Below are 24545 nucleotides of genomic sequence, written 5' to 3' on the forward strand. Positions count from 1 at the left end.
ACCTTTCAGACATTTCCTCTCTCTTTCTCTCTGCAGGGGTTTCATAACTCTGGAAGGCAAATCCTACGTTCTGGAACCATCTGCCGATCACTCCGACGGGACTCACTGGATCTACACAGCTGAACACCTCAATTTTGCACCTGGCACCTGTGGCCATGATGTCAACGCATCCTTCCCCCCCGTGGAGCGTGCAGACGGCGGTCCGTTCAGGGCTTTCAGCGCACGGGTGAGGAGGATTTAAATCAGCTCCTACACGTAAACTGTCTTTACAAAGCTTCTTTCCCCTCTTTCTTCCTCTTTTTTTGAAGTAGTTCGTTGGCATTTCTTTTGCTTTCATGACGAAGTTGAGCGTAAAAGGAGATGACAAGGAGCGGGAGAGATGGGGAATGACATGCTGCTCATCAAAGTTTGCTACTAGGAAGGTACTTCAGGTAGAACAAAGAGAGTAAAAACTTTATTTTAAAACACTTTTCAACAGATAAAAAGGATCAAACCTGGTCTACTGTAGTCAATAATATAAGATAAACCCCTCTATTCCTAAACCCTGCATATATTCAATAAAGTAATATTACATATTATGGTATGGTGGTGTGAGAAAACTTTGATACACTGCAGTATCATGATACTAAAAAGTAGTGCTATGATGTTGGCCGTGCAGGGTCCACATGCATGCAAATGTGTTTTTATTCAGATATGTGCCGGTATGTTCTTTTACTAATATTGCCTCGCTTACAGCGTTGCAATATATTGCAATATGTTGAATCATAGCCTGTTAAACGCCCTAGAAATGAAGGTATGTGGTACAGTGGATAGCGCTGGCAAATTACAGCAATTTAGAATCCACATGCATCCTCTCCCGTTGTGATGTCATTATCTTGTACTTGGATTATCCAGCTAGCGAACCAGGTTTGTTCTTATTATTTCCACCCTGTAAAGTCGACGTTTTTAAACTTAAAGAACTCTTACATGCCTTTTCTCCTCCAATTTCTCCAATTACCTTCTTTTTTTAGTCTGCAGAGCATTTTCACACTAATTGAGCCCTTTGATTCGGCGTCTCTTTGTGTTTTTCCACTGTTCCGCTCACAGCCGGTGAAAACCGCCCTTTGTTATCGTAGCTCCTATTCAGATTCCCAGCTGTGCAGAACATGACGTATTGCCCACCTTAACCCTCTTTAAAAAGATAATTTGCAATGTAGATATTGTTAAGTGGCCGAGAAGTTACTACTTGTTGAATGAATCACTCGTTTTCCTTCCGTCTGATCTGGCGGCGTCCATTAGCGATGTGGCGTTTGGAGGTGGCGGTTGATAAACGCCCCGCGGGAAAGTGCATCGGCTGATTAGTGACACCATTTGCGTCCGAGAGCCGAGATGGGGCCGCGGTGCTTGTGCATCACGCCTTTAAACGGTAGGAACCCGTCGGTCCAGAATGAAACGGATTGCTTTTTAGAAGCCCCACCTCGTCCCACGCCCTGCACTCAGCTCCTCACTCCGGGGGGATAAATCACCAGCACCACGGCCACGGCGAGCCTCCGTCTTCACCGGGGATAGGGCTTTAAAGATGACGAGCGCCGATAAGTGGGAAACACAGACCCCGGTGATCTCCGTCCGACTGGTGAAGGATGTGGTGGACGAGCGAGGCTGATTTATCAGGTCGATGAGAACGAGAGAGATAGGAGGTGTGGAAGATCAAACAGATGCTCGAGGAGGATAAACACGCCATATTTGTGATGCAGCTTAAATGTGAGGGACTTTCCTTTAAAACTTATTTTTTTATTTTTTTATTGTAGCAATTGTATAATCATTTCATTAAGGCGGTATATTGAGATTGAGTGTGTTTTCAGGACGAAGCCAAACATATGGCTTTGCTGGCTTAAAAAGTCATCTTTGTCTTCGAGGGATGCAAAGTGGAGAAATCCTGACAACAGCAGAAGTTTCCCTATCGGAGGGGGGGAGGGGAGAATATAACAAAAGAAGGCTCATACCCACAGTGTGAATAATATGGTTTGATTCTTATTTCAGTGTGTTTTAATATGTTTTATCTGATCCCAACGTCCCCTTTGGTTGGTTTGAAATACTCCGTCCCCTCCTAACGCAGCGAGAGCTCCACTAAGTGAATTCTAAGGAAGGAGGTCATACGCCGTAATGCTGCAGGTGATTTAAAAAAAACGACATGAAAACACGATATTTTCAAAAAAGTGTCGATTGGAACCAGAGAAGGGAAAGGTCTTAGCCTCACCCAAAAAAAAGTGAGACTATAAAGTGTGGTTTGCTCACCGAGGTGCACTGCCGCCGCTTTGATAAGCCCCGATGTGCCCTGCTCAAGGGTCTGGAGATAAAGAGGCGCGTTGGCAGACTGCCCCGGGGTGATGAGAGGCAGATGGGGTAGAAAAGAAGAGTGAGATATGATGGCCGGCTGACAGGAACTGCACAACGACAACATGAGTCTCTTTCCGAGACGTCGGACCTGAACACAACGCGGAGCGAGTCGGAAACTTTAATATTATTTGCGGATGGAAAGGACAGCGAGCGGCCGCATGCCAAACTGTTGTACGGCGAAGATAATCTAATCGCAAAACTCCCATTATGCAGTTTCCCATCCTCGTCCTCACCTGAGTCAGCATCCATTTGCTAGATGAAGGCAGTGGGGCGGGGTGCTTGAAAGCTCTGGCTATTACGTCTTTGTGTGTAAAACAGGAACATTTGTGTGAAGGTGAAACTTTCCAAATGTTTAATATCATTTAAAAATATATTCATAGATTTTAAGTTTAATCCACAGCAACTGAATTGGATGCTGAAACCGATATTTTCCATTTTCCAGAGCTAGTTTCAGTTTTATAGAGAAAAAGAGGAACACATTGTGAAAAAGGTCTTACACCTCTAACTCGATACGAGATGAGGAATGCTCGTCTTCGCCGAGGTGATTGAACATGGAGCCCACGCGTCGTGTCTCCTCGCCGCCGGTCCCCCAGAGACTCGGTAATCACCACCGGGTGCATTGAGAGCACACTTCCCCGTCCCGGCTTATCTATGGAGGAGGCAGATAAGAGTGGAGAGGATCCCGGCTGCTGCCAGGCCAGCACGGATAAAGAAGCTCAGGTTGAAAGTGGGCCACAGTGGGAAGGCAGAACACTGTGTGTGTGTGTGTGTGTGTGTGTGTGTGTGTGTGTGTGTGTGTGTGTGTGTGTGTGTGTGTGTGTGTGTGTGTGTGTGTGTGTGTGTGTGTGTGTGTGTGTGTGTGTCTGTCTGTCTGTGTGTGTGTTTTCATGGTCAGGGCTTGTATGTGTCTAGGTTTGGAAAAGCCCCAAACAATTTCCAATTATTTCAATTTTTTAAAACAATTTTGTGATTATTTATTCACTATTTTATTATTATAGTTATTATTATTATTATTATTATTATTATTATTATTTTAGTTATGCTATTAACATAGCTCAATTGCAATTTTCGTCCATATTTTTGGTTTGTTCAGACATTCATGGTCCCCAGAGGATGCATATTTGTTGACACTCCGAAGTTGAAAAGGTCAATGACCACATACCTGCAAAACGACTGACATCGCCATCGTCCTTAAGCTCTACTTCGTGCTGTTTAGCAAATATGCGCCTGCTAACACACTAAGCTAAGATGGTGGAAAAAAAGAATAAGAAGAGTTTTACACTTTGTTCTGGAAGTTTTGTCCAGAAAGTTGATTTCTAAGTTAATAAGCTGCTCCCTTTAAGAGCGTTATCGGAGGTTTGTGTGACCTTAGCGACTCTTATTGGGTCCGACACCAAGTGTGGCTGATTGCTTTGTGCTGACGCTGCAGAGTGGGGCTCAGGTGAAAAAGCCATCGAGTGGCCACCTGCTAAATTTAGGCTGCCCTTTTCCAGAAATCTGCGGTTAAGTGTGTCCTCTTAATGTCCTCCTCGCTCTCCTCCTCCTCCTCATCTCTCCTCAACTCCTGTTTTATCACTTTGTCGCTCCCTCCCTCCTCGTCACCACCTCATCCCTGTCCATCCCCCTTCTGCAGCACAAACGCCACGTCCAGACGACGACCAAGTACGTGGAGCTGATCATCGTGGCCGACAACAGAGAGGTAAGCAGAGGTCACGACCCCCTCCCCTCCCTGAGACGTAGATAAGATGAGCCCACCTCCCCGAATTATCTCCGATTCAAGCTCTTAAAAAGGGGGATGAGAGGCAGTATTTTCCTGCCGACGTGAGACATATAGGTCAATGTTAAACGCCTTACAGCCTACAGAAAGTGAATAAATGCTGGATGTGAGACAAGGTGGTTGAAGTAATCTCTTTAGCTGAGGAGCTCTTTGACGAATGCGAGTGGAATTAACACGACGCCCCGCGTGAAAACGATGTTTGTGTGTCGACGCGTCCCCGCCATAATGCCTTTTGATGAAAAATAAACATTCAAGAGGTTTTCTCACCTCTCTTTTTTCTTTTTATCCTTTTCTTTCTTCCCCGCCTGCCTTCCTGCCTGCGTCGTTCAGTTTCAGAAGCAAGGCAAGGACATGGAGAAGGTCAAGCAGCGACTGGCGGAGATCGCCAATTACGTGGACAAGGTAACAATCAAATCAGGGAGTGTGGGGGTGGGAGTCGGGGCGTAGGCGTGTGATTTATTAGAGGTCACGGCGAGCCTGCTGAGAATTAACCGAGTCGAGAGCGAAGGGTGCTGATTGGATTATGAATGGATGATCAATTCCTTAACTGGGGCTGAGAAATGTTGTGAAGAGGCCGCCAGGATCTAAAACGTGCCGTGGGTGGCTGTTTAATAAAACAGAAGCAGCATGATTTATTCATGCGGGGAAGTCATACATTGATTCATGTTTAAGGATTTGTTTTTATAAGCGGCGTTTGGGTTTTAATGAGGAATGTACAGTGAAGAGATGTAAGGGGAGACACCTGAAAAAGGGATCCTCCTGTGCATTTAAAGTTCTACAGAGCCCTGAATATCCGTGTGGCCCTGGTGGGCCTGGAGGTCTGGAGCGATGTGGACAAGTGCCCCATCACCCAGGACCCCTTCACCACCTTGCACGAGTTCCTAGACTGGAGGAAGGTCAAGCTGCTGCCCCAGAAGCCTCACGACAACGCCCAGCTGATCAGGTGAGAAAACAGGAGATTTGGGGGTTTTATCTGCTCTGAGATGACTTGAATATGTTTTGTAGTATTTGGTGTAGTAGAGTTCTTGTTTTGAGCTCACCTCAAGGGGGCCCTGCAGCATCGATTCCTCATAATCTACAGACAAATATATTCAAACCTCATAAAACATTTGCGAAATCCTTTCCCTGAAAGCGTCTTCGTCATTTTGCATGCTGCGAACGCCTCATGAGGTGCTAACGAAACCGCAGACTGCTGACACGTCGTTCTCCAATGATATCTTGGTGGAAATGATTCATGCGTGTGAATTATGATCAAGTGCAGATGTAGATTTGAGTGAATGTGGACAGAAAAGCTCAGAGGAGCATCAACCTTTTTCATGTACAGATGCATGTGGAACAGGAGGAGGCGAGAGGTTTTTTTTTTTAGTTTGAAGCATTAAGCTGAAGGTGATTTGTCATGCACGCCTTGTCCGTTATCTGTGTTTGCGAGGACGCCGACGCTGCAAAGCGCCACCCAAGACGGTTCGGTTTGAAGAAATACAAACAAGCCACCCCCTATACTGGAATAATAATGTGTGCAGACCTTTCATGAGTGCTGACGGAGCTCGGTGGAGATAGGTCAGGGTGGAGACTAATGACGCCATGACCTCTGTTTTCCTCCCTCTTAGCGGGGTCTATTTCCAGGGCACCACCATCGGCATGGCGCCCATCATGAGCATGTGCACCGCGGAGCAGTCGGGAGGAATCGTCATGGTACGTGAACGGCCAGTACACACAGGTGTTTGCCTCTTTTTGCGAAGTTTACTTTTCTACAAAGTTCAATACAAATACAAACAAGATATAATAATCCAGCCTGAAGCAAACGGAGTACAAAGGAAATGTTTGGTGTGTCTCTGACTTTCAGAAAGGAGACCAGACTTGTGTTGTTTTTTTCCCCTCTTCCCCCCCCCCACGTCTGACATAGTACTCTCATATTTCTCCCCCGGGTCTCTTGTGTAAGGGTTGAGCTAAGGATTCCAGAGTTGATATTAACTCGTCTTAACTTCAGGGCACACACACACACACACACACACACACACACACACACACACACACATGCATCATCCAGCCTTTGTCCAGGAAAAGCCAAGTTGGTATGCGCAGCGCCCTCCACTTAGCGCTGATAAATCAGAGTATCGATTACACGAGTAGAAACCGTCGCTTCCTAATGAGGTGCAACAAATGAGTGGATTCAAGGGTGGGAAAACGTAAAGGGGGGGTGGGGGGGCATGCCACTGCAACCCTGTATTATCTGCTCGAGTCGCGTTGCATCATCTTGACTCGTGCCATTATTTTAGCTCTGTGGACATTTGTCTTGTGAACCTGGCCCGGATGGTGCTGAGCTCCAGTCCCCAGATGGTTCTCCACTCTCGTCCTCCCAGATGGAACAGGGGTGGGGGGTTCTACATACGTGCATACATCAGGTCACGGATGTAAATGCATCTTTCTGCTGGACGGATCACAACCCTAAAAGTACCTTTTGAGCTCCGCCAACTTCCCCCCCTATGGGTCCCATTGTTATTTTCCTCTGCAGTTAAACCTTAAACATCCATCCTCCAACCCATCTGGCAGAGCTATATATATACGAGGAGTGTGGACAACGCCGATGACCGTTACTCCTCAAAAAGCCCCACCAGCAGGGCGCTCCATCAGTCAGAGCTGGACTCGCACGGCGGTACTGAATAATGCACGGTGACGGAAGCCTCCAGAGGCGAGGCGCAGCGACGCACCGCTCCATTATTTATCGGGCCTCTTCACGCGTTTGTGTTTTACACACCTTGCAGGAAGTGGCGGCGCCTCAGCAAACAAAGTTCTCACAGCGGCTCCACCTTCTACAGTGTATCGTCAAGCAATGCATGTTATTAATTTCTCCTGCGTGATGAGATTTCCAAGCTCTCCTCTGTGTCTTTCAACATTTTTTATTTTTTTTTTGCACATCTGGCTGCGTCAGGAAGTTTTTTTGCCAAGCGAGCTGAAGGTGACATTTTTTTCATTTCTCATTGGAGTTCCGCGACGTCGAGCGGAGGAAACGCTCCGATAAGCACAGATCCAACAGCATTGATTTTTTTTTTTTTTTTTTTGCTTAATCTTGGCAATATGCAATTTACGCTCACTTGTTTTTGAGTAATGTTTTCTCCAGCTGGGTCCTGTGGGGAACAACAATTTGGCTAGCATAAAAAATGTTTTATTATTTGTTATTTTCCTCAGAGTATGCAATCACAAACGTCTGTTTTTAATTAGCTACAAGAGAGCTGAATGCATTTTTTATCTTTTGAGACGTTGCTCGGAGCGTCATGTCTAGCCTGGAAATATACACGATGAATCAGAATCAAGTAAAGAGGTATGAGATGAAGTATTGGTGCATGATTGATCTTTCCTTTTTCTTTGTAGGACCATTCGGACAACCCCCTGGGTGCTGCAGTCACTCTGGCCCACGAGCTCGGGCACAACTTTGGAATGAACCACGACACCCCGGAGCGGGGGTGCGGCTGCAGGGTGACCGTGGATCGGGGAGGCTGCATCATGACTCCCTCCACCGGGTGAGTCGTCTCATCCATCCAGACAACGAAGAGTCTTTAAGATCCAATATGGTTTTATTCCAGCTAGTTGGCCTTCGGACACTCTCACCGCTTCAGTGAACTCCAATGAGGCCGCTCTCTGGTTCACAAATACCCTCAATAAATGCATCACCATGACGTCAAGCCATCATTAAGTTTGCATTAATTCAGTCACTCATCAGAGCCCAGAATGTGATCATATGTAAACATTATTCCACTCTCCATTTGTAATTTATTGTCTATCGAGCGTGAGCAAATAATGCAGTTGAACCAACGGGCCGTTGGGTTTATGGCAGATTCAACAGCTGTGCTAAAGCCCCGAGGCCATATGACTCATCCCCACTGGTTCAGTGGCCAAAACAATGCAGTTTTACTTCATCCTGATGCAAAAGACTAACCAAAAGGTTCATCGTCTTTAGTGTGCATCCAGACAGAGTTGTTATATAGTGGCTCATGACGTCTTGCAGGAGACCAAGCAGAGCGCTATGGATGCTCTGAGTGGAAACATGGGGGTATCAGTTCCAGCTCAAGGCCTCAGCCGTCTGTGGGAGTTTATGCTGGAAACATCCCTTTGTATTTGGTTTGGCCCCGTCCCATGAAAAGCAGGGTAACACTATTCTTGATTATAGCCAAAAGAGGAGCGTGTTAAAAAAAAAAAGAGCAAAAAATACTTCCAGCTTTCTTCTCCTGTCTCGCTCATTTTCTTCCCTATTCAAGTTTGAGTGATGCTATTCTCTGACATACATGCATCTTTTATGTTGGAAAATCTGTCTGCAGGTCCTAATAAATAGTTAAAAGCCCCTGAAAACGGTGGATTAAACAGCTTTTCATCAAAGGAAAACGCACCCCTCCTTTTGAATATATCCTTTAAGTCATACGTAGCTGCGAGGAAGCTCTTTATGTGAAAGAATGTCGTTTCTACCAAATTACATTTTTGTTCTACTCTCCATCTGGAGAAGAAAGAAAAGCATCCCCTCTACACCTCCTTATTGACCCATATTGCTGCTCGGCTGTTTAATTCAGGATTTAGGAAGCGATACGTTTAAATAAGGATGTTTAGGAACTCTGCCTTGCCTTATTTTGCTTCCTCCGTTAATTCCAGGTCACCGTTCACTCTCTGCCTGCAGGGCTACTACATCTCCCATGAGTCCACCTCCAGCCCCGCCCAGTTCCCCACTTTAAAAATGCCATGTGGCCACACACGGGGCTTCGTCGCAATCACACGGCGTGCTGCAGTTGTTTGCTTATAGCGTTGTGTTTCCAGTCAGGTGATCATACATAATGCCCCCCCCCTCCCCCCGACTAAAACTCAGCGATGAGTACCTTGAGGTTTTTTTGTATTTGCTGTTTTGATTGAACTTTCATTTTAATCAAACAGAGTGCAGGAATACCTTCGTTGTCGCTGATATGTAAAGACAGATACCCATCAAGCTCCTCTGGCCTCGCTGCTGGAGATAATGGGATCCAGTTGATGATTATACCGGGGGGTGGGGGGGGGGGGGGGTTAGTGGTGGGGGGGCAGAAAAACTACAAGCTGTCCCAGTGCCAGCTGTACATCTGCACAGAGTGCTGCTTGTTTCCTGCTTACATTGGTCACGGCCAATTGTCGCGTGGCCCCTCTCCATCCATCCCACCCACATACCCCCCCCCCCCCCATTAGCTCTAAATGAGAACAAGCTTTTGTCTCCATCCTTTGAGATTAAACACAGGAACACACATGGACAGAGGGACATACACATGGGGTCAATATACGTCTTGCGTTTTATAAACGGGAGCTCCACAGGGTTCTGTGCTCAGCCCACTTCTTTTTGCTTAGCCTCTTGTTTAAGTCTTTCCAAGTCGGTCCCTCAAACTAAGATGCTGACGGACGGACAGACTCCGAGACGACAGGGTTTAATTCGCTCACGGGTCGAACCCCCGAGGAAAACGACAGCTGTGAGATTGATACACTTCCCTTGTCATAAAATATAATCAGGAATCACAGCAAGTGTCTCGGAGTCCACGGTCACGCCATGGAAATGTGACCCGCGTCCCAGCTCGAAGAGCAGGAACTCTCTCGTATGCCTCGTTTAATTAGGTCCAGGGGGAAATCAATGCAGAAAAAAATGCACTTCAGTGTCTACAAACGTAGGCCAGACTGCCAGGCACCGAAGGGCCACAACAGATCATATCACCTAATGTCATCGCCCCCCAGAGCTCATGGCTCAGCGTGCTCAAAGGAACACCGTAAAATTAATATTAAACGCGTAGTGGAGCAATCGGGGTTTTGAATTACTTGAGCGAGCATCAAATATTTGTCATAGTTACAGTTGTCACAGTCGGGTTTGAATTAACTTTGATTCTTGCCAGAAGATTGAGGCCTTCCAAAAATGTAATAAAAACTGTGATAGCAGAATGTAGAGAGAGTCACGGGCAGGCGTTTGAGTGATTTTTTTTGTATTTTCCCTTAAACATTTTTTTCTCAAGGATGGAGAAGAATGTTTTGGCAGATATGTCACTGGAAAGGATCTGGTTCCCAGCGTGATCAGTGTTATGTGGCTGAGATGTGACTGGATGTGCTGGATGGGCTTTCTGGTGCTTCGTGTGATCTGAACCACGAGGACAGACAGAGCAGACCTGCCCGGCTAAATCTGGGTTAAAGTGCTCTGTGTATTAATGTGTTACTTTGCCTTTAGAGTATTCTAATCTCTGGTGAAAAAGGCTTGGATTTATGATCATAGTCTGCAGCAGAAGTGTACATAAACCTGTCCTCTGTGTGTTGGACAAGCAACATTTAAAATCCGCAAAATCCTACGAACTGGCCCTTTAACAAGAAATGTGTCATGTACTTCATCCCTGAAGTCTGACTGTACAGCTCCCAATACATTTAATTTACAAGAGCAACCTTGTAGTCTCACCCTTTACTTCATTTCTGCTTTCAATATTTTTTTTTTTTTTTTTTTTTTGTAAAATCCTTTCGGGTATGAATGCTCAACACTGAACCTTGTTAATGAGCTACATAGTTGTACTGAAGGCTCATCAACACAATGCAGGAAGGTTTAAAGGTCACACATTTTGCTTTTCTCCATCTATAGCCAAAGAATTTCTGTCTTGGTTGAATTTTTTTCTTTAGGTTCACCTTTTAAATGAAGTCGACGGACGGACAGCGGGTCAATGTGAAGTAGAGATGGAGTTTTGGTTGTGAATTGCCTCCATTTCATCCATTTTCTACGTCTTTACCAATGATTTTTTCTTCTCTTAGCTCTACACAAAATGTGGGTTACTGTTGTCCGAGCAACGGGGCTGAGAGATGTTTGAAAGCCCTCGGCGCGGTAGCATTATCACAGTGTGGGGCCCATCAAGGAGGCCTGTAATAGATCTCTGAACGGGTCCTTATCACCAGCCCTCCCACAGATCCATTTAAGTGTCGCCTGGTCGCGGTGGACGCTTTCCACCGTCTATCAACCATCAGCTGCAGCACCTCTGCAGCTTAAGGCACTGTCACACACTGACTATAGGTTAGAGAGGAACAAAGGGAACACAGAGAGCAGAGATCCCATAATGCAGCAGGAGCAGATGGAAAACAATGCAGCAGTATGAGAGGGAACAAAGAGTAGTCATAGCGACCGGGCAGAGGTGAGCGCGACTCATCCTTGAGAACAGGATGAGAAACAGGCCTGAGGTCGCGGAGTCAGTCTGGGTCTTTCTTTCTTTTGAGGTGGCCCAGACTCTCGTGGGATGAGCGCCGTTAGTTCCCAGATGTTGCCCACCGCGACCGGCCCTGGCACTGCTCCCCCCCCCCCCCCCCCCACAGCTGCTGAATGCCATCCGCTGTAATTCATCGGTGCCTCTGCTTTTTTTTTTTTTTTTCCACAGCCATTACTCCTCCCCCCCCACCCCCAAGCCGTCGCAGGGTAGACCAATTATTCCTGCATTGCCTCTCATAAAGAACAGCTGGATCCTGAGCCGCTCGTGGATCTCCGGGATGTGGATGTTTGTCATGGATCGGACGGGGCCGGTAAATGTAGAGCGGGGCTGACTTCATGGAAATTGAGCGAATGCGGAAAAACACGGGGGTGCAACTCGAGCAAGTAATTTAGGCTGGGGGTAAGAAGGGGGGGGGCAAAGAGGAAATCAACAACAGCAGTTGCTAAGGAAGTGGTCCGCCCTGTTGAACTGCAGCCTTGACAAATGTTCATCATAGCAACATCCCCTGAGGTGCTGAGGTACCCGAATCTCACCTTACACAACCTCTGGATAGTAGCGACGTTAGAACGGCGAGTGTTTCGGGGAGGAGGTCAGCGGCTGATGTCAGCCCGCCTCCACACGTGTCAGAAATCAAAGGCGAGCCAGGAATGAGGTCAAAACATTCGCAGGACAATCAGAGAAAAAAACAAGCTGACTTGTCGGCATTGAGCCACGGAGCCTCCTTAAAATGAACGAGAAAAAAAGTGGTTCTTTTACAGCTTTTGCATCAATTCAGCCAGTGGCTCTGACTTGTAGCTGGAAACAAATTGACTGCTCCAACACCACATTTAAACTGGTGTAAACACGTCAGTGAGCTGCATCCCTTGCGCCGCCGAGGGCCGTTAGACGACTTCGCCCCGTTTTTGCCCCTGCGATGCCAAAGCAGCTCACGGCCTGAATCTGCCTCGTGCACGAGCATCCTCTTAAAACGCTTTATTGGAAGACGTGCAAGGCGTCGTGGTCCGACCGCGACATGTTTGCCGTCCTTTCAGCGCTGTCACTTTCTAGACCAGAAGCGCTTAATGAGCTAAATACAAATTCCCCTTGCTGTCACTGGCATGTGTTTGATTAACTCTGTGCTCAGTCTGCTTATCTAGACGTTTCCCCCCTTTGCTGCTCAGAATTGTAAACAACTCTGAAATGGACACATTTTCTATGAAAAACCAGTTTAAATTAAAAAGCCTCCAAAGGTTTACAAGCAAACGTGCGGTTTGACTGCGACCTCTCCTGGCTTCCAGCTGTGGATGGTATTGTGCCGGGGTTGAAAGGGAACCGGATCTCCCACATGGCAAGTGCGGATATAAGGGAGAAAGTTACTTAAGGAATCGCCCGTTATGGCCTCGTTAGACTGCTGTTTTATGGTTCAGATGGAGTTTTTAACAGCAGAAACACACGAGGACAAGATACAGTCTGCACACACACACACACACACACGTAAAGCTACATGAGGTCTGTAACAGAGCTTTTGGCAGACGGAGCTCTGGGCTGTGAGCTCTCCCCACGGAGCAGACCACCCTCTCTGTCTGCTCCAAAATCAATATTAAAAACACACCATTCCCAGTTTCTCCCAAATTTATAGGTGTTGCAAGTCTTAGTAAGGAAGAGCTTTTTTTGGAAGAGGGGGGTTCGAATTGTCTCATAAAATCTGCCTTTATCGAGATCTCAAGCTCTCCGCGGAGGGCCACGTCACCGGGGCCTCCGCGCCGGTCGCGTGCTAATAGAGCTTCGGAGACATCGCAGCGCTCCAATTGATTCGGATGGATCACTCACGAAACATGTCTTTGCCTCGCAGGTATCCGTTTCCGACGGTGTTCAGCAGCTGCAGCAAGAAGGACCTCACGGCCAGCTTTGAGAAAGGCGTGGGGATGTGCCTGTTCAACATGCCCGAGGTCAAAGTGCTCTACGGCGGGCAGAAATGTGGCAACGGCTACGTGGAGGAGGGAGAGGAGTGCGACTGTGGAGAGCTGGAGGTGAGACCTGCAGTTTGTCAGCATCCTTTTTTGACCTTTCTGTCGAAATTGAAATCTCTACCCCGATTGCCGTAAATCACCGTTAATTACGTCGCCCAGGGTTGACGTATTAAATATGCATGACGCGCTAGTGGAGGGGGGGGGGGTTTCTGACAGAAGCAACATATTTCCCCCCCAAAAAACAAATAGCTCACCCGCTTTCAAAGCAAAACCGCAGTCTTCAATGAGCTCAGAGTGTGAATTTATTCATCCCGTGCGATGAAGAGGAGCCGTGGGAGGAGTGGTTCGTCTGATCGTGGCACAATTCACCGAGAGAAACATGGCTGACAGCTCGCCCTGTCAGCTGGTGAATTATTTAAAGGAATCCGCGTTGGCATGCACATACGTGATGGCGGCGGCGGCGCGTTCGCTAACTGCTGCGGCTGTGGCACGCTAAGACCGTTAATCACGACGCCGCTGACAATCAGCAGAGGCAGGCTGACAAGGACCCGGTTATGAAATATGAAGGAGACATCTATTATGATCTGGAGTTACATAATGGCCTGAATGCCTTATGTTGTTTGCACCTTTGTGCCCGGCTTTGTGAGCTGTTCGGGTCTTCGGTCAGGGGGGGTCGGGGCTGAAAGTGGTCTTGTCCTTCAAAACAATGAAGTGACATGAGCGGCGCAGGCCGGATCCAGCAGTGATAATAAAGCTCTGCACAGATCTGAGCGCCGTCATGCCAAACTGGGCCAGATCAGACTGCACCTCTCTACGCCATTAAAAAAAAAAGAAGCCTCATTAAAAAGCCTGGCTTCCCGTTCCCCCCACAAGTTCTTTTCAGCGTGACTCCTCCTCCGCCTTGTTTGGCCCCGGGGACCATGGGAAAAGGCCCCTTAACGGGTTTCAGACTGGAAGGCCCATCATGTCAGCCGTGTCTCTCGCCAGCTCCGTCCATCTACGTCCTCCTGGCTCTCGCTGCACTGTACAGTATGTTCAGACTTATTGGCAAGAAAGGAGACTCTCCGGTCCGCCGGGCCCCTGTGTGAGGTCATACGTGCACCAGCATACGTGCACCAGCATACATGCACCAGCACACATGGACCAGCATACATGCACCAGCATATGTGCACCAGCATACGTGTGAGGTCATACGTGCACCAGCATACATGGACCAGGTCATACGTGCACCAGCATACATGGACCAGCATACATGGACCAGCGTACATGGACCAGTGTACATGGACCAGCGTACATGCACCAGCATACGTGTGAGGTCATACGTGCACCAGCATACATGGACCAGCATACATGGACCAGCGTACATGGACCAGTGTACATGGACCAGTGTACATGGACCAGCATACATGCACCAGCATACATGTACCAGCATACATGCACCAGCATACATGCACCAGCATACATGCACCAGCGTACATGTACCAGCATACATGCACCAGCATACATGCACCAGCGTACATGCACCAGCATACATGCACCAGCATACATGTACCAGCGTATATGGACCAGCATACATGCACCAGCATACATGCACCAGCGTACATGCACCAGTGTACATGCACCAGCGTACATGGAGCAGCATACATGCACCAGCGTACATGGACCAGCATACATGGACCAGCATACATGGACCAGCGTACATGCAACCAGTATACATGGACCAGCATACATGCACCAGCATACATGGACCAGCATACATGCACCAGCGTACATGGACCAGTATACATGGAGCAGCATACATGCACCAGCGTACATGGACCAGCATACATGGACCAGCATACATGCACCAGCGTACATGGACCAGCATACATGGACCAGCATACATGGACCAGCGTACATGCAACCAGTATATATGCACCAGCATACATGGACCAGCATACATGGACCAGCATACATGGACCAGCGTACATGCAACCAGTATACATGCAACCAGCGTACATGGACCAGCATACATGGACCAGCATACATGCACCAGCGTACATGGACCAGTATACATGCAACCAGTATACATGCACCAGCATACATGGACCAGCATAGATGCAACCAGCATACATGCACCAGCATACATGGACCAGCATACATGGACCAGCATACATGGACCAGCGTACATGCAACCAGTATACATGGACCAGCATACATGCACCAGCATACATGGAGCAGCATACATGCACCAGCATACATGGACCAGCATACATACACCAGCATACATGCACCAGCATACATGGACCAGCATACATTGACCAGCATACATGCACCAGCATACATGGACCAGCATACATGGACCAGCATACATGGACCAGCATACATGGACAAGCATACATGAAGCAGCATACATGCACCAGCATACATGCAACCAGCATACATGGACCAGCATACATGCACCAGCATACATGGACCAGCATACATGGACCAGCATACATGCACCAGCATACATGGACCAGCATACATGGACCAGCATACATGCAACCAGCATACATGCAACCAGCATACATGCACCAGCATACATGGACCAGCATACATGCAACCAGCATACGTGCACCAGCATACATGGACCAGCATACATGCAACCAGCATACATGGACCAGCATACATGGACCAGCATACATGGAGCAGCATACATGGACCAGCATACATGCACCAGCATACATGGACCAGCATACATGGACCAGCATACATGCAACCATCATACATGGACCAGCATACATGTACCAGCATACATGGACCAGCATACATGGACCAGCATACATGTACCAGCATACATGGACCAGCATACATGGACCAGCATACATGGAGCAGCATACATGGACCAGCATACATGCACCAGCATACATGGACCAGCATACATGCACCAGCATACATGCAACCAGCATACATGGACCAGCATACATGCAGAGGCTGCTGATTTGTGCAGGCCACGTCTCGTCTCCGTGGTGACGTGATACTAGATGTCACAGATAAATGCATGTCTAACTCTCTCTGGTTGGACTATACATGAATGGCAAAAGTAGTTAGTGGTCAAAATATAATTTTATAATTCATTTATAATTCTCTTCTATAATTCTCTCTAATAGATATCTTGAATTGCAGGCAAAGCAAATAGATGTTGCAGATATCAGTAATCTCCAGTCCAGCATGTAAATGTTAAAATGTCTTTTTTGCTAATTTTACCATCAGATAGTGTCTGATGTAAAGGTTTGATATCTAAAACGTATTTTGCCTACCCCCATTACTATTTGTTTAGCCAATTTATCTAGATTACACGATATCAAGCTCGTTTGTAGAAGTTTTTTTTTTTTTTGGCGTCCTTCTTTTCTCTTCTCTCCTCCTGATTTTACGATCCCCCTTTGCCGTCCAGCTCCAGGTTCCAGCCGTATAAATGAGCTTGTAAGTCCTGTCAGATGGAAACATTCTTAGCGAACTAGAAACTGCTGTTTCCTTTCTTCTGCCAGGTTTCTTAGTCGCCACGGACTCCAGTCCTGCTAGGGCTGCATCCTCTCTGATAGCAAAGTCTGAGCGTTTGCTCCGAGGTGAAATATGACCTCTTTGTGCTGAGTAAATTGACTCGGCTGACGAGCATCCCCATTTCAATGCATGCCTTCTTTTTTCCATTATTTCTCCATCTGAAGGAATGTATGAATCCCTGCTGCAACGCTACTACCTGCACTCTGAAGGGGGATGCTGTTTGTGCACACGGGCAGTGCTGCCAGGACTGTCAGGTAGGTTCATGAAGATCACCACATATCACTCTGGTTCTTTGTCTTAAAGGGGATATATCATGACAAACTCATATATTAGGGTGCCAGAAAACGTGATTCAGATTTGGCTCCCTTTATTATGCATTTTCATTAGAATCTATAGAGTGTCTGACTTACTTTCTCCACCTACGCCTTGAGAATCACCTTTTGCAAAGGTGCATCGTGTTTTTCTCCAAAGCCAATTAGAGCAGACTGGAGGGAACCATAGCATGAGAATAATAATGTGTTTTTTTTTGCCCATTAAAGCATATAAACATGTATGTACCTGCAGATTAGCATAAAACGTCTCCCTTAACTGTCGCTCGCTGTCGACGTTTGAGTGCAGCTGAAGCCGGCGGGCACTCCATGCCGCGAATCCGGCAACTCCTGCGACCTCCCCGAGTTCTGCACCGGCACCACCCCCCACTGCCCCTCCAACGTCTACCTGCACGACGGCCACGCCTGCCACAACGTGGACGGCTACTGTTACAACGGCATCTGCCAGACGCACGAGCAGCAGTGCATCACACTGTGGGGCCCAGGTATGTACGCGGAGGGGCCCTCCTTGTTTGGCTCACAGTGTTGTTGGTCCCCTTTTTCATTTTGTCTTGTTTTTGTAGGAGCAAAGCCGGCTCCGGGCATCTGCTTTCAAAGGGTCAACTCGGCGGGAGACCCCTATGGCAACTGTGGCAAGGACTCCAAAGGCTCCTTTGCCAAATGTGAAGCACGGTAAGATCTGGCTTCAAATAAAGGTATTAAAAAAAAGTTGATTCAATACTTTTAGAATTGTTTAAAAAGCAAAAAAATTACCAAAAATGTCTAATTTGTGCCTCTGTTCTACTGTGATTTTATTTATTTATTGTATTTGTATTTTAATTAAGTTTGTCAAATTATCAATAAACCATATACATTTAGAAATAAATAAATAGGCAGGATTGTAAATATGACTGAATAAGTTGCTGAAACTGAAATAAAAAGTAAAAAAAAAACAACAAAAAAGCCAAATTGGTTCCAGCCTCTAACAATGAAATAATTTTCTGCATTTAAAATGACATTTAAAAAAAAAAGTAATCAAAAACCAATGTTACACTATGGCGACACTCATTAGTCTCAGCCCTAATTGAAGGTTTATGGAGTTACTTGGTGAAATGCAGACAAATCTCTCAGGTTGACGTCTGAAAACAGCACAAACCGGCTGCCTCTGCAGCAACTTCCCTAATTGGACAGCAAGAGTGAGGGATAGAAATTGGGGGGAAAAAATAATTGCATACATTCACATTTGCGGAAAAAACAGTGACATGTTATTCAATTATCACATTGTTATTCTCCCTGTTGTTCGTTGTCTTTACAGAGATGCTAAATGTGGCAAAATCCAGTGTCAAGGAGGAGCTAACCGCCCAGTAATTGGTACCAACGCTGTTTCCATAGAGACGAACATCCCCGTGCAGGAAGGGAGGAGGATACTGTGCCGAGGCACCCACGTCTACCTGGGTGACGACATGCCCGACCCCGGCCTCGTCCTGACGGGGACCAAGTGTGGAGACGGACTGGTGAGACATGAGGCCTTATATTATCTGAACTACGAAGTTATGATCTTTAAATAAAGTATTTGAACACCTCTGAACTAGGAAGTTATGACCTTTAAATAAAGTATTCCAACAGCTCTGAACTACGAAGTTATGTCCTTTAAATAAAGTATTTGAACACCTCTGAACTAGGAAGTTATGGCCTTTAAATAAAGTATTGGAACACCTCTGAACTACGAAGTTATGTCCTTTAAATAAAGTATTTGAACACCTCTGAACTAGGAAGTTATGACCTTTAAATACAGTATTCGAACACCTCTGAACTAGGAAGTTATGACCTTTAAATAAAGTATTTGAACACCTCTGAACTAGGAAGTTATGACCTTTAAATAAAGTATTTGAACACCTCTGAACTAGGAAGTTATGACCTTTAAATAAAGTATTTGAAGACCTCTGAACTAGGAAGTTATGACCTTTAAATAAAGTATTTGAACACCTCTGAACTAGGAAGTTATGACCTTTAAATAAAGTATTTGAACACCTCTGAACTAGGAAGTTATGACCTTTTAAATAAAGTATTTGAACACCTCTGAACTACAAAGTTATGACCTTTAAATAAAGTATTTGAACACCTCTGAACTAGGAAGTTATGACCTTTAAATAAAGTATTTGAACACCTCTGAACTAGGAAGTTATGACCTTTTAAATAAAGTATTTGAACACTTCTGAACTAGGAAGTTATGACCTTTAAATAAAGTATTCGAACACCTCTGAACTAGGAAGTTATGACCTTTAAATAAAGTATTCGAACACCTCTGAACTAGGAAGTTATGACCTTTAAATAAAGTATTCGAACACCTCTGAACTAGGAAGTTATGACCTTTAAATAAAGTATTTGAACACCTCTGAACTAGGAAGTTATGACCTTTAAATAAAGTATTTGAACACCTCTGAACTAGGAAGTTATGACCTTTAAATAAAGTATTTGAACGAATTGAATCTGTGTGAGAACAGAATGTAGACCTATGTTGCCTGAACGCTGGGAAATAAGAGTGGAAAGCTGTGGAGCCGTGACTAAGGCTTTCTAGGAGGTTCTTCGGGGTGTGTCCGTCTTGTCATTTTGAACTCACACAACCTCAGACACTTAATTGACGTGTCATTATTCAGTCTATCTGGCATCTTCAAATGGTCATCAATTCCCGACATCTGGTCACTTCAATGATACAGTGTCTCCATTTAGTCTAATATACTTCTCTGTGAGCCTCCACCCCGAAAGAGGATCCAGCCTCTGCCCTCATCCGTCAAGGGTTCCTGGCATCACTCTCCGTACCCAGCGCTGCCAAGGTTCACCCTCGCATTCAGCCGGGTGATATTTCTGGGTGTGGCGCCTTTTTTCTAATATCCCAAAGTCCACATATGAAAGCTGCTTCCCAGTGTTTTCTTAATTCTGAAGTGGTTTGTTATAGAAAAACAGAAAGATCCGTCGCTCTTTTCCTTTTAGAAGATAAAAGGGTTGAGGATGTAACTGGATGTGCTCTCACACTGTCTCATTTTTAATGTCTTTGTCTGCCGTAGATGTGTCTGAATCGTCAGTGCCAGAACGTCAGCGTCTTCGGCGTGCACGAATGCTCGGCCAAGTGCAGCGGCCGAGGGGTGAGTACGCCGACGTTCATGCTGTTCCAGCGATGCGATAGAAGTCTCTCTTTCAAACCACCCAGATGTGTTGTTTTCTTAAGATCTTCCTTCGCACAGAAGCTCAATTTGGCCGGTGATGTATTTTTAAAAAATATGCCCAAAAATGCCCAGTATACGGTGGGTAGGGGAGCCATTATAATGCCTCGCAATCAATCACTCTGGATGCTGAAAGGTTCAATCAATTATATGTAATGGCTTCATTTTTGCTCGGGTTTAAGTGCCATTCATCATACTCCCAGGCAGTCATCCTTGTCCCCAAAAAATTCTGCTGAAATCTGTAGGCCAGTCTTTTATTTGGCCCGACGCTGGGAGCAATGACACGCAGTTTGACTTTGAGCTGGGGAGCATGGATATTGGATTTTTTTCTTCTAAAATGCCACCCATCAGAAGTCAATGGGAGGTCCTGTTTGAGATTAAATATACGGCTTTGTGGTATTACTTTTAAATCCACTGGTACGTCCCAGAGGCTTCCACTGCGACTGCTAAAGTCCCATCGAAGCTACCGAGGAAAAACTATTTGTACCGTAAAACGAAACATCTCCAGATACTAAACGGTTGTATTTGTTTAGTTAGAAGCCCTAAGGTTTTACCCACAGAAATGAAAAGGATGTTGCTCCTCTAGGAGACAAGGACACCCCTTCACGTACAGATCAGATCAAGATGTTGCCTTGGAAAGCGGCCCTCACCTGCTCCGTATTACCCAGCTGGGGAATCCTCTTAGAGGGAACCGTTCCTCCACTCTGCAGGGCAGGAAGACAAGAGAGATAAAAAAAAAAAAGATGTGGTACAAGGCGAAATGTCTGCTTTGGTTGTTAATCTTTGCCATGTGGCGCCCAGTTGTGCTGGCCGGGGTTCGACTCTCTGCCTACCATCTGCATCATAAACGGTGTTTTGAGAAAAGTGTGAGTCACCGAGGATCCTGGAGCTGATGGTGAAGATGCGGTGCTCTCCTCTCGCTGCAGGTGTGCAACAACAACAAGAACTGCCACTGCGAGGCTCACTGGGCGCCCCCCTTCTGCGACAAGGCCGGCTTCGGAGGCAGCGCGGACAGCGGCCCCATGAGACTAGCAAGTATGCATCACATGTACCTGATAGATGATGTTTTACAGGTCTTGTTATGAGGGGACTACTTTTTTCATTTCCATGTGTGTTCCTGAGCAGAGAGTGGGAGTCTGACTGTGGGAATCCTGGTGGCGCTGCTCATCGTGCTGGGAGCCGGTGTGATCGTCTGCATCAAGAGGAAAACTCTACTGGGACTGGTCTTCACCAGTAAAAAGAACCCCATTGAGAAGTTCAGGTGCTTTTTTTTTTTTTTTTACACAAAACATCAATGAAGTAATTAGTATTTTAAAAATGTAGTTTATAAATGCTAAAAGTGTGTAATTAGAGATCGTTTTCCTCTTTTAACCTCCAGATCAGTGAGCGCCGCCATCAGCGGACCAATCGCATCCAACCAGCCCCCGTCGCTGAGCACGGCGTCCCCGTCGCGGCCGGCCCCGCCGCTGCCACACAGCGCCGCCGCCGCCTTCAAGGTCACTGCATCACACGTCATTCGCCTGACAAACACACGGATTGACATCTCACTGCGGACGGACTTTAAACCCTCCCTCTGTAGCGAGCGGCGTGTTCGCCATGCATTTCCTGTCATCAACCTGTTAAAAGAGAGATGGATGTATCTGCCTCTCGTATGAGGAATGTTGACGCGGCGACGGCGGCGCACTGGAGATATAACGTGTGTCGACATGGCGGTGTGCTTTAACTACTCCATTACTGCCCCGACACGCTCTGTAATGGGAAGAGACCTGTGATCGATTGAGTTGGGGGAGGGGGGGCGGCTGACGTGTTGGTGGCGAGCTGCTGTGCATTACCGTGAGATTGGTGCCTTCAGTTAGGAGCATGTGGTTTTGATTTGGGGGGGGGGTGAACGGTAAGAGGAGAAAGGATGTGAGGCTGTTTGATGTGAGCCCGGTGCAGGTGAGGTCATTTTTCCAGTTTGTCAGGGAGAGCGATGTGTTCAAACCGCCGCCGTGTTACATTGTGCCACATCTGGCCCGGTCTAAAGGCTGGGCCGGCTCATATTCTGGCTCTACTCTACGTCTGCCTCGATGGGAGTGTGTGTGTGTGTGTGTGTGCTCTTTCTTGAGCTGCGTCCACCTTTTTGAAGGAGGCCAAGTGGGTGCTTACGGCCCAGTTTCTCCCTTTGATGGGCGAGCCTGATGAGGAGTCGGGGAAGAGAGAGCAGGCGGGCGGGATCATTGGATTTATACGTCTTCCACAGAAGAGGAAGAGGTTAACACGACTGTTTCTGATGGGAAGCAGACGGTTCCTCTTCTTCTTCTTTTAGATGAAGCACACACTCTCTCACAACTCTTCTGTTTCTCATTTCTCTGCAGCCGCATCAGAGGCCCGTGGCGGCGGCGGCGGCGGCGGTTCTCCCAGCGGGCCCCTACCCCACCCACAGCCTGCGCCGACTGCCCCAGTGCCCTCCGGTTCACGTCAGCCACCCCATCCCGCTGTCCCTCACCCTGTCCCTGTCCCCGGGCCCCGGGCTGCCCAGGCCCCCGCTGCCCCCGCCTCACGTCCACGTGGCGCCGAGGGGGGCGTCGTTTCGCAGCGCGCCGCGCCACAACTCCTGCAGGACGGTCACGGTGAGTGAGTTGTTCCCTCATTTGGAAAACATTTTATTTTACGACGCCGCCGCCGCCTGTAATTTCTGGTTTTGAGAGTTTTCACACACCGCTACGGCCCATAATGCCCTAAACGGGGGGGAAATGATGCCGTTCCCCCGCACCTACAGACGGGTGTCACCACGTCGACAGTTTTCATGGTTGTTTTGTGTCCCATAAAAGTATATGCATGTTGACAGTTATGCGCGGTCTCATAAAATAAGGAGGTTAACCGGGGGGAGCGGGCGGCGCCGAAGCGAGAGACTCCAATTCTACAATACAAACCAGCACATAAATAATGAAAATGGAGGCAGGAGAGCAGAGGATGGGGATGGGGAGGTGGTGGTGGTGGTGAGGTGGGGGGGCAGAGAAGATGAAACAGCAACTGGGGTTGAGCAAGTATGTCCAAATATCACAGGGTGGTAAATTTGCTGTCACTGATATTCCATGGAGTTTAGTTATGGCGTCGCAGGCTGTCAGAGTTGAGGGGGAAGAGAAAGCCAGAGGTTCCTGGTGTTAAATCCCTCACACTCAGTGATTCTCAAAGACTTTTATTTGCTTTTAATCCGGTTTGACTTGTACCCTGTGGGCAAGGGAGGCAGACACAGAGAGGATCCAACAGACAGAACAACAAAGGAGGGGGGGGGAGATCAATTAATCAAAGATAATCAATGCATTTTGAAGTCTTTCTTCAGACAGACAGCGTCGGCTGGTCCCACTGGAATGTGTGTGTGTTTCATATCATGTTTGTAAAATGAATACCTTTTTAGTTTTGGAGCAAATCTGAATATGTCACCCGGGATTTTCTTCAATCTTTTACATTTTCAGACATTTTTATAGATGAATCAAAGGAATAAAAAATGGGAGAAGTCGTCACTAATGACAAAATATTATGCGCAGCCTTAAAAAGAATGGAATACGGATGAAAATGACGCCGCAGCGGGGGGGGGGAGCTGAGGTCAAAGCGACGCCGCGGGGTCGGGCTAATTCCAGGGCTGCTTAACAGATAATGACGATCCAGTCTTGTCAGGATTAATGGAGGGGTCACAGAGGAGGGCCGGCTTTTAAACCACAACACCACTCAGGAGATTTCTACATGGTGTGACGGAGGATGTTATTGATCCCACACCGGGGAAAATCACTTGAGAGTCCAAAAACAGCAAAGAAGGTGATAAAAGACGACCATTAAAATAACGTAGCTGTTTACTTTCTCTTATACAGATGATGATGGATGGATCCACTCCTTCAATGTTCACTGACAGATGTTCTATTGCTGTTTAGTCAACACTTAAAAAGAAAACTATACAGTGTGTTTAGCATTATAATATACACATAAATGTAAAGAAATAACTCCATTTAGTCCCACAGAAGTAACCTGTAACAGGTGAAGCCCAGCAGCTCTTTGCACCGTTTCCATTTCCGAGGAAGTAGACTTTCCCCTCTTCTTCTTCTCCTTCTTCTCAGCTGCTCCCATTTATTGTCAAAGCGTGAAACTGAAAGTGACGCCTGTTGGCAGACACACTTTCACCGACTGTATCT

The 24545-nt window shown here is 46.9% G+C and overlaps 2 protein-coding genes across 2 annotated transcripts in view; one reads left to right on the top strand and one right to left on the bottom strand.

Moving 5' to 3' along the window:
• The window catches only part of adam12a (ADAM metallopeptidase domain 12a), a 61968-nt gene that overhangs the window by 35593 nt on the left and 1830 nt on the right, over nt 1–24545 (top strand). Inside the window, exons 6-21 of the mRNA XM_084001814.1 lie at nt 37–226; nt 4010–4075; nt 4484–4555; nt 4927–5096; nt 5761–5845; nt 7523–7671; nt 13208–13385; nt 17012–17101; nt 17466–17661; nt 17740–17848; nt 18471–18669; nt 20221–20298; nt 21303–21411; nt 21502–21637; nt 21755–21872; nt 22734–22988. Of these exons, the coding sequence (XP_083857940.1) occupies nt 37–226; nt 4010–4075; nt 4484–4555; nt 4927–5096; nt 5761–5845; nt 7523–7671; nt 13208–13385; nt 17012–17101; nt 17466–17661; nt 17740–17848; nt 18471–18669; nt 20221–20298; nt 21303–21411; nt 21502–21637; nt 21755–21872; nt 22734–22988 (2200 nt within the window). The remainder of the gene's footprint in view (nt 1–36; nt 227–4009; nt 4076–4483; nt 4556–4926; nt 5097–5760; nt 5846–7522; nt 7672–13207; nt 13386–17011; nt 17102–17465; nt 17662–17739; nt 17849–18470; nt 18670–20220; nt 20299–21302; nt 21412–21501; nt 21638–21754; nt 21873–22733; nt 22989–24545) is intronic.
• The window catches only part of bub3 (BUB3 mitotic checkpoint protein), a 347592-nt gene continuing 344107 nt past the window's right edge, over nt 21061–24545 (bottom strand). Inside the window, exon 8 of the mRNA XM_084040762.1 lies at nt 21061–21073. The gene's annotated coding sequence lies outside the window, so the exon portion shown is untranslated. The remainder of the gene's footprint in view (nt 21074–24545) is intronic.

Source organism: Eutrigla gurnardus, assembly GCF_963514095.1.
Source record: "Eutrigla gurnardus genome assembly, chromosome: 22".
NCBI classification, from domain to species: Eukaryota; Metazoa; Chordata; class Actinopteri; order Perciformes; family Triglidae; genus Eutrigla; species Eutrigla gurnardus.